This window comes from Chelon labrosus (genome assembly GCF_963514085.1).
Source record: "Chelon labrosus genome assembly, contig: SCAFFOLD_187, whole genome shotgun sequence".
NCBI lineage: Eukaryota > Metazoa > Chordata > Actinopteri > Mugiliformes > Mugilidae > Chelon > Chelon labrosus.
The window spans coordinates 11493-23720 of NW_028181722.1; the positions used below are offsets into that span (position 1 = coordinate 11493).

At 40.4% G+C, this 12228-nt stretch overlaps 1 protein-coding gene across 1 annotated transcript in view; it reads right to left on the reverse strand.

The window, feature by feature from the left end:
- Positions 1 to 788: 788 nt before the first annotated feature.
- The window catches only part of LOC311509760 (multidrug resistance-associated protein 1-like), a gene marked incomplete at its 5' end in the record, with an annotated part of 24830 nt that continues 13390 nt past the window's right edge, over positions 789 to 12228 (reverse strand). Inside the window, 12 exons of the mRNA XM_084575192.1 lie at positions 789 to 1260; positions 4399 to 4593; positions 5175 to 5341; positions 6425 to 6583; positions 6741 to 6887; positions 7074 to 7175; positions 8806 to 8932; positions 9163 to 9362; positions 9449 to 9759; positions 10035 to 10242; positions 10462 to 10570; positions 12106 to 12178. Of these exons, the coding sequence (XP_084431318.1) occupies positions 1152 to 1260; positions 4399 to 4593; positions 5175 to 5341; positions 6425 to 6583; positions 6741 to 6887; positions 7074 to 7175; positions 8806 to 8932; positions 9163 to 9362; positions 9449 to 9759; positions 10035 to 10242; positions 10462 to 10570; positions 12106 to 12178 (1907 nt within the window). The 3' untranslated portion in view covers positions 789 to 1151. The remainder of the gene's footprint in view (positions 1261 to 4398; positions 4594 to 5174; positions 5342 to 6424; positions 6584 to 6740; positions 6888 to 7073; positions 7176 to 8805; positions 8933 to 9162; positions 9363 to 9448; positions 9760 to 10034; positions 10243 to 10461; positions 10571 to 12105; positions 12179 to 12228) is intronic.

Here is a 12228-nt window from a genome sequence, read left to right on the forward strand (position 1 = left end):
TTTTTCTGTCTGCATGAGGTCCTGCGTCTGCTGGGGAAGCCTTCACTGACATGCGTCGCCCGTGCCTTACCGTTGGCTCACTACTGCAAACTGTGGACTCAGAGGACACGGGGTGGGCCATCGTGATAATTTCCTAAACCTAACCGTAATGGTAAGTCCCACACACTTCAAACCGGGCTCTACCCCCGCTATATCGGCCATGCTGAACACGCTGGAAGTGGTCGCAAGTCTCTAGGACCAAGATTGAGCTATCTCCGGAATGGAAGGTCGTAGAGCGAAATGGGTGGTACCGTTGGACTCCCTGACCCGTCATACATGGGGGTAGAGCATGGTTTCAAGTCTCTAGGACCTTCCTATCAAGAGTTATGACTTTGTATGACGATCGTAAAAACCCTATATACCTAATTTGACCATGCTGAACACAGACGTTGGTCCCATCACACCTAACCCATCTCTCTACAACCTTCCTGTCAAAAGTTATTCTTATTGACCACATCGAGCAATACCCTTTTCTTGCTCTATACATTAAGGGTAGACCAAAAAAAAAAAAAAAAAAACAAACATTCAAAGTAGGTAACAATCCACTCCAAATTACCTGAAATGTGGCCCTAAACATGTTCTGGAGAGACAGTTTTGCCAAAAACATTTCACTTTTTAATCACTCCATTTTCATTTGGAAAAATTGTCAATGTCTGTAACTCAAACAGAAGGTCATAGAAACTTGGAAACATGATCTAAAAAAGTTTCAGCTAGTATATATAAATTTGCCCCAACAAATACAATAGAAACACAGAACAGCTAATAACACCAAATAACTCTTTAATTTTATGATGCATCAACAATACACATTTTGTTCAGACACTAATGGCAAACAATGCAAATCTAAATACCAAATTTGTTGCTAATCACACAAATCACGGGTTGAATGTATAGTTTAGTATGTTCATGGCTACTTGTGGTTACTCGAACAATTTCAGATAATGGTTGTTATTCAGCCATCTCTAACAAAGACATTTTAACTCAACCTCCTCCAAACAAAGATGTTTACACAAATATACATCAGTTGTGTGTTGATGTTGCAACAAATGGAAGGATACAATTGTATTATCTCTGCATCTCACAAACATCACTAAACTGTATTTTCAGATATGTCAAACCAAACCAGCCTCAACACACATCTGATAGAAGTGACCCTGCAGATGCATGAGATTAGAGGGGGAGTCCGTCTCTACAATACACCCTTGGTCCATCACAATGATCCTGAGGACACAAGAACATGAGAAAATTCAACCAAACTTACAAAGCACACACAATTCAGATATAAAAGAAAGACAAGCCTCCTTGTGACATACACAAAGGCAAATATATAATCCTTGATATCAAAGATAAATAGCTTGAGCTTTTCAATTTAATGGTTGATTCTCAGGGTCTGACTGTGTGGGGGAGATTTTAATATTAGGCTCAATTCCAAATTCGATTCTTCCACTATGTCTAGTCAAAATAACTCTCCAATAACAAAAGTTAATTCATATATTGAGGAACTCGACATAGCTGATGTTTGGAGAGAGCTACACCCCTCTGTTAGAAACGATACCTTTTACTCACGTTCAAATGTAGTCTATACAAGGAATGATTCTTTTTTTTATATTCAGGGTTGATATATTTAACATTAGTGTGACACACTGATGAGGGATTTATCTAATCATTCTCCTATATGCCTCTGCTAGTGACTAAGTAAAAAAAAACATCTATTTCGAATATGAATTGTTCACATCCATTTGTGCCTGTAGACTGGAGAAAGTGTTACCCAGGCTTATCAACTTAGACCAGACTGGCTATATTCATCATAGACACATTACTGATAATATAAGGACAGTGCATATTCTAGACCAAATATAAAAGGACAAAACCCAATCAATCACAGCAAGTTTAGATGCAGAGAAAGCCTTAACTTCTGTTAGTTGGACATTCCTGTATAAGGTGTTATGGAAATTTGGCTTTCATGACAATTTTATTACAGTAATTTATAGTAATTTAGGCTTTATATGACCAACCTTCAGCCTGAATTAAAGTCAATGGGGATGTTTTGAATTCTCTCTTGAACAGGACTGTAAGCAGAGTTGTACAATTTCGCCCCTCCTTTTGGATTTATTTAGACACATTAGGCCAACTGATAAGGCAAACTCATTATCAAAGGTATTGTAGTGGCAGGAGTTAAACACAAGGTGGCGAGGTTTGATGATAATGTCGTGGGCCCGTATTCCTAAAGATTCTTAGCGCTAAGAGTTGCTCCTAGTGGCCAAATTCTAAGAGAATTCTTAGAATCATGACGTTTCCCTCTCAAAGTTAGGAGTAGCTCCTAGTAAAGATAAAAGCTATTCCTAAAAAATCTTAGCTCTTAAGAGAGCTCCTAAGGTGAGATCTGCTAAGAGCAGGGAGGAGGACTTTTAGGAGGCTTAGGAATTTCTTAAGCAGAGGAGAAAATGGCTGAAAGAAGAGACAGGAGAGATATTCTCCAAACACTGAATGACAATCAAGCTTGTTACAATCGCAATACAGTAGTCCCTCATTAATCGTGGGAGTTACGTTCTAAAAATAACCCGCAATAGGTGAAATCCGCGAAGTAGTCAGCTTTATTTTTTACAATGATTCTAAATGTTTTAAGGTTGCAAAACCCCTCACTACACACTTTATACACTTTTCTCAATAACTTGCAAACATACCGCACTTCAGTCACACTGCCAGCGATCAAAGATACTGCATATGTAAATTTGGCAAGCTGAACGCAATCTGTACTGTACAAGAGACACCGCACGGAGGAGATTGATACAATGGTCTACAGTCCCTTAGCCAATCAGGATGCAAAAAACAATGCGCTGTAAATAATAATAATAATAATAATAAAGCATGAAAAATTGCACTAAAAAAATCCGCGAGGCCGCGAAAGGTGAACCGCGTTATAGCGAGGGACAACTGTATCATCGGAAATGAAAGTCATCACAACACTGATGTATTTAGCAACAGGAAAAATGCAAAAATGCAACAATGCAGCAGTGATGACTTGGGGCCAAATCTACGTCTTAAACACTTTTATTCTCATTGACCAGTTGATCCAGAAGCAAACACTGTTCCTCTTCAGTTGGGTTTCCTGCTTCATTTCTTCTCCATTGCTGTTCGGTTTTCGGAAGATTTGAACATCAACCAACACTGCTTCTTCTAGGCCGGTTAGCAATCACAGAAACTGATGAAAGCTGAGCCATTTTACTCTTGTTAATACCAAATAGGTGAAGTGCAAAATGTTACCAGTGTGGTAAATGAATGAAAGCAAATAAATAGAACTATCAGCATGTGAATACTGTGGTAGTGGCCTGAGTTTAATCACACATTTTATAGGATACTTTTTAAAGTGTAGCGTACTATTTATTTATTTTATGTAAAGTATTATTTATAATTATACAGTCTTCATAGAGATTAGATTCTGTTATTAAGTCTATTAATTTGACGTCCATTCTAGGCCAATTATCACCAAAAGTGTATTTTTATCTAGCTTTTAGGATCAACCAATCACACCTCTTGAAATGATGACTCATACCTAGCAACGGGGTCAACCACACCTCCTCACTAAGATAAGAGTTTCTGTCCATTCCTTGCTAAGAGTTCTCTAAGAATTTTCTGGAATCACTCCTAAGCTAAGACTCCTAGCTAGGAATTTTTAGGCTAAGATAGGAGCTCTCTTAGAGGATTCTTAGAATCTTTAGGAATACGGGCCCTGGTCTGCCTGGGCGAGCCTGACAGATCGTTTACTAAACTGATCCATTTTGACTGATTTCAGGAAACTGTCTGGGTATTAAATGAACATATGAAAAACTCAAGTGATGATTCTGAACTATACGGCTTCAGCAATCCTCCAGAATAAATTTAAATTGCGAAAATGAGAAGATTAAATAATACTACCAGTCTTCATGGCCTCCTGTAGTTATCCACTACTACCCAAATGAACAATTCTCCAACCTGCCTATGATTCCATTGTATGTGCTGAAAGTCCATCTACAGGTTAAAGACGTGAGTGTTCTGACTTCTTTTTTCTAAGAGAAATTCCTACCACACCATTGATCTATTTAAAAAATGACATACATGCCTGAAGCTGTGTGCTGCAGTTACAGAAGAATTATCTACAATTGTATTCCATTAGCTGTTGTGAATAGTTATTGGATATAAGTACTGATGACTTTGGATACTGTTGTATTATGCTACACATTGTGTGCAAGTCACTACATTTCAGTCAGTGGAACCGAATGTGGAGGATAATAAATAATATAGCTTGTGTCTTCGGCTCGATGCTCTGAGCATGAAACCAGCAAAGAAAAATGACACAAAAACCCAGAAGTTTGATGGTACCTTGTGTAGTCCATGATGGTGTTTAGGCGATGAGCAATGGTTAGGACTGTACAGTCATCAAATTGACTACGAATGGTGGACTGGATCAACTGATCTGTTCTCAGATCCACAGCTGCTGTGGCTTCATCCAGAACAAGGATCTTGGTCTTCCTGAGCAGAGCTCTGGCCAAACACAGCAGCTGCCGCTGCCCAAGACTACAGACAAAGAGAGACAGGCTGTCATGTCCAAAAGCAATTAATTTTTAGGTCCATCAATTATTTCCTCTGAGAAGTGGATTTATCCTTCAGTTAATTATTAAATAATAATCTCAACTTTTATTCCAACTTTTTCTCACAGTAGCATATTTGAACAAGGAATCTTCAAAGTAGGAAGCCATTTAAAACTTAACTTTTACCTGATAATACGCTGCTCAAAAAAAAAAAAAAAAAAAACTTTAAAAACACTTAAGATCTCAGTAGGGGAAAAATCCTGCTGGATGTCTCTACTGATATGTACTGGGTAATGTGTTAGGAACAAAAGGTTGACACATTGTTTGATGGAATGAAAATGATCAACTCATATAAGGCTGTATTCAAAGACATCCCAAACATTAAAGAGATAATTGATGTGGCCAGCTACTCCATATAGCTGAATCTGTAAAGCAGTAAGTCTAAATGGTCTTCATTCTTTGTATGACTATGTTGCTGGAAATCATATTGTAGGGCTCTGGCAGAGCACATTTTGTGTAACCACTGGTTAGCTGAATTAATTCCAGGTGAGTTGTAGCTGGGTCTACCTGAGGTTTTCTCCTCCCTCACAGCATAGATAGTTCAGTTTTTGTGGCAGGGCTGACACAAAGTCACTGAGGTGAGCCAGTTCCAGAGCTTTCCACAAATCTTCATCTAAACAAGTTTCAAAGGGGTCCAGATTCATCCTCAGAGAGCCAGAAAAGACCACAGGGTCCTAGAAATGAAAAATCAAACAAAGCATGTTCAAACAGCACTGCATCACCATCCTGCCCATTTGGAAAGTTCTACAATATAAACAAGAATTTTTGGGAAGCCATAATACACAGACTGGCCAAAAAGAAAGTCTCCACCTGGATCTAACTAATAAACAGGTAGGAGCCTCCTATTGGATAATTACTGCATGGGTGATTATCTTTCAGCTGACAACAAGTTATTTAAGCCCAACTGATGCAATGAGTAGCTTCTCATTTCTTCAACAACCATGTCTAAAAACACATCCTGTGGTCTTGGAAAAGATGTTAGTCTGTTTGAGAAGGGTCAAATCATTGGCATGCATCAAGCAGAGAAAACATCTAAGGAGATTGTAGAAACTACTAAAACTGGGTTAAGAACTGTCCAAGGCATTATTAAAAACGAAGGATAGTGGAGAACCATCAGAGGAAGGAGAGAGGCAGATGAAGTGATGCACCCATCATGCCTAGTGTCTACTGTACAAGCCTGTGGGGGCAGTGCTATGATCTGGGGTTGCTGCAGTTGCTCAGGTCTAGGTTCAGCAACATTATGTGTCCAAAGAATGAGGTCAGCTGACTACCTGAATATACTGAATGACCAGGTTATTCCATCAATGGATCATATTCCAAGATGACAATGCCAGGATTCATGGGGCTCAGATTGTCAAAGAGTGGTTCAGGGAGCATGAGACATCATGTTCACACATGGATTGGCCACCTGAGAGTCCAGACCTGAACCCCATTGAGAATCTTTGGGATGTGCTGGAGAAGGCTTTGTGCAGTGGTCAGACTCTCCCATCATCAATACAAGATCTTGGTGGAAAATGAATGAAACATTGGATGGAAATAAATCTGGTGACACTGGAGAAGATTATTGAAACAATGATACAGAGAATGTGCTGTAATCAAAGCTAAAGGAGGTCCAACAAAATATTGTGTTGGACCTTTTTTTGGCCAGGCAGTGTAATTTCCGCAGAATTTAATCAATACCTTGGGTCATGCGATCAAATCACCTCCAAAGCTTCCTTGACAATGAGTTCATGCACTGCAGTATTTGTAATGCTAACCTGAGGAATGATCGTGATTCTAGATCTGAGATCACGAAGGCCAATCTGAGCGATGTTGATCCCATCAATTAAGATTTGTCCCTTCCCTGCTTCCAGAATCCTGAAGAGTCCCAAAGCAAGAGATGACTTTCCAGCTCCTGTCCTTCCAACAATCCCAACCTGATGATTAATAAACTTTATCAGAACACACTCAAATAATCTGAATAGATTTTATGTTAATCATATACAAGAGATAATGTCAGTTAATGACAGTAAAAGATAAACATTTTTAAACTGCTTATCCCAACCTGTATTTTTCTGACTAATCAGTGCCTACCTTCTCTCTGTCATTAATGTCTATGGAGATGTCCTTTAAGGCCCAGTCCAGACCTTTACGGTACTGAAGTCTATATTCTTCTAACTGGATGCTTCCTGTAGTCGGCCAGCCTGTCGGCAGTGGACAGGCCTCAAGGGTCCATGCTGCCTGAAGAGATCAAGTTAATGACAACAATGAACACTAGAAGGACAACAAAGCACAGCAGAGTAATTACAACACACTATTTTCATTTGGCTCATTAACCAAGTGTTTAAAGTTTCTGGTTTGATGTCAGCCTCATGAGCCACAGATTAAATCTTCCATTTATAGCAGCCCTGTTGGACAGAGGCTCACCTCTTTTGGTGTGTTGTCGTACTCTTTGACTCTCTCTACTGACACAATGTTGTTCTCTATGTCAGTCCAGGAACGAACAATCCAGCTCAGGATTCCGGTCATCTGCAAAAACACAAATCCATTTAGCTTTATGACCAACAGCCATATCTCCAAACACTGGCAGCAAGAAGTTATAAATGCTGTACTTAAATCATGTCTCCCTAAGACTTAGATAAACTTTATTGATCCACAAGGGAAATTGCTTGGTTACAGTAGCTTAGTTGTCATAAAAAACACACTCTTAAGAACCTCAGATAAAAAGAAAAGATTAAGTTAAATAAAATAGAAATAAAAAATAAGTAGAATAAGATCTAGTAACATAAAATAGAAATAGTATAAGCCAAAATGTACAAATTATCATATTAGAATATGAACAAATGTACAAGAAATGGAAGAATATAAATATAAATTATATATACAGGGTAAGGTGTAAGGTGCAGTAGTGTCCATTAACATTAATAACAATGAGTTATCTGTCACAGAAAGGTGAGTTGTTGTACAACTGGACAGAGAATGGTATGAAAGTAGTCATGTAGCGTTCAGTGTGGGAGCGGAGCTGGATCAGCCTGTTGGAGAATGAGCTCCGCTGCCCCTCTATTGTCTGGTGTAGTGGATGTGACGGATTGTCCATGATGGAGAGCAGTTTGTCCAGTGTCCTCCTGTCCCTCACTGAGACAAACGTCTCCAACTTACTGCCAATCACATGACCAGCCTTTCGGATCAATTTGTCGATCCTACTTATGTCCTTTTTGCTGGTGCTGCTCCCCCAACAAACCACAGCAAAGTACAGGGCACTCGCAACAACAGACTGGTAGAACATCTCCAGCAACTTGCTGCACACGTTAAAAGACCTAAGCTTCCTCAGGAAGTAGAGTCTACTCAGTCCCTTCTTGTACACAGCATCACTGTTGTCCCTCCAGTCCAGTCTGCTGTTCATGTGGACTCCCAGGTACTTATAATGGTCCACTACTTCCACCTCCAGACCTGTAACCAAGCAATTTCCCTTGTGGATCAATAAAGTTTATCTAAGTCTAAGTCTAAGTCTAACAGATAAATCAGATCCACCTCACATTTGGCCAGAAAAGTCAAACCCCCAACCCTAACACCTCGATGATATTTTGTGCATAATGATGCTTGTCTTTATTGGACACTGTTGCTATGGCAAACACAAGTAATTTTGATGTTTTTTGGAGGCCATTTTGATGTTTTGGTAATAAAATGTCTTAAGTTGACTCCACTTCATCAGGTTTCCAAGATTTTACATTTCATAAGTGTCCTGTTCCTGAAACTACTCCCAACAGGTTGACCACTCCCCTCTATCATTTAGATCAGCATGTTAAATGCCAGCCACAGTCAGACAATGACATCACAAATATTGTTTGATTTATATGACACAATGTGCACCATGTGTTGAACTTACAGTTTGCTATACTGCAATAGGATATATAATGAATGGGTGTTCCCCTTACACCAGGTAGTGAACACATCAAGTGACAGCTAACCAATTATTGTGAAATATATGTGCCAACAATAAAACAATAAAATCATTTGAAACAGAGTTCTAAATTTTGCAGTGGATTCTCAACTAACCACATCTGGATTTTCTGAAACTGAGAAACTCAACAATGAACTCCCTCAGGGTTAGGGTTATCTGTTCCTGGTTTAGAACACTTGACTAAACTGACACACAAACCTGAAGAGAGTGTGACACTGCCAATCCCACAATGCCTGGGCTGAGGTCATCCCGACCTAGCACTGATAAGATGGCTGCAGCCAAAACCAACAGATTCCCCAAAAACTCAAGATTCACTGCCAGCCACCTAAAAGAACAATAAAAAATAAACAGAAGTACAAATTTAAATAGAACATGTACATGAACATTACTCAATTATAGTATGAAAAGGAAGAGGGACAGTGGTAATTAGTGGAGAAAAATGCTTCATCAGATCATTAACGTATCAATTATGTGATATAAATGTGTCACAAAAAAAAACAGACTTTGAATGTTTAGACAGAACAAAGATGAAAGATGTAATAAGGTGTGAGGCACCTAGTGGCAACAAAGCGAGGGAAATAAGCTTTTTGGTTGGTGTCGATGCGACAGTCGGCCAGCAGGACAAAGCGTCTTTGTTCACCAAAGGCTCGAATGACAGCCACTCCCTGGACTGTCTCATTGAAGTGACTGTAGATCGGTGAGCGACTCACGGCCTCCAGGCGGCGAAGCTGACATGATGAAGACACATAGAAGCTCTGGAGACCAAAAACAAAGACCAGTATTAGGTCTACTGAGACTGCAGCGTAAGCTCAGAGACAACATGTTGAGGAACAGACTTTACCTGAATGAAGATGTAGACACAGGTAAGGGGAAGGAGCACCAGCCCTGTGAATGGTGTAGCCAACAATACAATAATACAGACCTCCAGTAGCTTGAACAGGTAGCCCAGCATCATCTTCAGCCCATCAGGAATCATGCAGTCAATTGCATCAATCTCTTTAGAGAAGCGGTTCAGTAGATTTCCACTGGGCGTCACTTCAAAGAAGGACATGGGGGAGTGCAGGATGCTGTGAAGAAGGTCAGCATGAAGGTGTCGTGAAGCTACAATCCCGCCCAGAGCAATGGCAAGGGTTGTACCGAACATGGAAATTCCTGAAACGGAGACGAGGAATTCACCAGGAGATGGCCAGATAGTTTTATTCAGACTGTACTGAGTTTTGAAATCCACAGCTTTTAATATGCTAGGTGTTAAACAGTGTACTATTGTCCTCACTCCGTTATGTGTCAGAGCTTCCTGACTTTAAATGTCCCTATTTAAAGGAACAAACACTGAAAAGTGAATAAACTAAGCAAACAAATAATTAATGAAAGTAAGAAACTTGATTTACTTTAGGTTTTCCATGAGTAAACTGAATGAATAAACCCACCCTGAGTAAAGCCGAGTGTTGCAAATACACTCAGCTTCAGCTGGTGATCACTCTTCGTGCCGTTAACAGGAAGATCATCAGCCCACAGGCTCAGCCAATAGTTGTAGGCCAATGAGGCGGCCTGCTGGAAGGCACAGAGGAAGATGATGGTCATGATGATGGTTAGGCCGACGGTCTTGAAGTACTCCCTGTACATCTGCAGTTTCACCTGATGACAGAGACAATTAGTTAATCCCACACCGAAAGGTTTTTAATAACTTCAGAGAAAAGGAGAAAGAGAGAAACACAACTTTATTTACATTTACTAACATTTAGTATTTCTACTTTCAATCCAAAAAAATGTTGCTTCCTGAATAAATACCTTTGACTTCTCTATAATAGTTACTGATATTAATGCAAACTCATGGTGTTGAAAAGAAACACCCACTCTCCCTGTGTGAGCCTTGTCAGCTTCTGTAAGTTTTCCAGCCTCCTCATCATCCAAGTCTTGGTCAACAACGTTCATCACCTTAACACTGGCACTGCTCATATCACAGCTAGGACACACAAATACAACACATATGCATTTCAGTGCTATTCTTTGCACCTGTCAGTTACATGAACAATGTCTGCATTACTCAGATAAACCCTACAGACACATAATATAACAATGAAAAAGGCCTGAAGGATACACTATATTACCAAAAGTATTCGCTCACCTGCCTTTACTCATTCTATGAACTGAAGTGCCATCCCATTCCTAACTCATAGAATTCAATATGATGTCGGTCCACCTTTTGCAGCTATTACAGCTTCAACTCTTCTGGGAAGACTGTCCACAAGGTTGAGGAGAGTGTTTATAGGAATTTTTGACCATTCTTCCAAAAGCGCATTGGTGAGGTCACACACTGATGTTGGTCGAGAAGGCCTGGCTCTCAGTCTCCGCTCTAATTCATCCCAAAGGTGTTCTATCGGGTTCAGGTCAGGACTCTGTGCAGGCCAGTCAAGTTCATCCACACCAGACTCTGTCATCCACGTCTTTATGGACCTTGCTTTGTGCACTGGTGCACAGTCATGTTGGAAGAGGAAGGGGCCCGCTCCAAACTGTTCCCACAAGGTTGGGAGCATGGAATTGTCCAAAATGTTTTGGTATCCTGAAGCATTCAATGTTCCTTTCACTGGAACTAAGGGGCCAAGCCCAGCTCCTGAAAAACAACCCCATACCATAATTCCTCCTCCACCAAATTTCACAGTTGGCACAATGCAATCTGAAATGTACCGTTCTCCTGGAAACCTCCAAACCCAGACTCGTCCATCAGATTGCCAGATGGAAAAGCGTGATTCATCACTCCAGAGAACGCGTCTCCACTGCTCTAGAGGCCAGTGGCGGCGTGCTTTACACCATTGCATCCGACGCCTTGCATTGCACTTGGTGATGTGTGGCTTGGCTGCAGCTGCTCGGCCATGGAAACCCATTCCATGAAGCTCTCTGCGTACTGTACTTGGGCTAATCTGAAGGTCACATGAAGTTTGTAGCTCTGTAGCAATTGACTGTGCAGAAAGTCGGCGACCTCTTTGCACTATGCGCTTCAGCATCCGCTGACCCCTCTCCGTCACTTTACGTGGCCTACCACTTCGTGGCTGAGTTGCTGTTTTTCCCAAACGCTTCCATTTTGTTATAATAGAGCTGACAGTTGACTGTGGAATATTTAGGAGCGAGGAAATTTCACGACTGGATTTGTTGCACAAGTGGCATCCTATGACAGTTCCACGCTGGAATTCACTGAGCTCCTGAGAGCGGCCCATTCTTTCACAAATGTCTTGTTTCACAGTCTGCATGCCTGAGTGCTTGAATTTATACACCTGGGGCCAGGCCAAGTGATTAGAACACCTGATTCTGATCATTTGAATGGGTGAGCGAATACTTTTGGTAATATAGTGTATGTTGACACTGCAGACAATTTATTCATTCATCAACAAAAACTGATTTTTAATTTATATCAAAATTACAATTATTTGATCATTTTACACTTGAAGTGTTGTTTCTCTGTGAATGTGCTGACTACATGTGAGGCCGTTCTGTCATTTGTACCTGATCAGCTGCTCCTGAGAGAGATCAATAGAAAAATCATTCATACTGAGATGAGACACCGACTTCCGACTGCCTGCAACACAAACACAATCTGTCATGTTCTTCTGTCATACACTTGTGTAT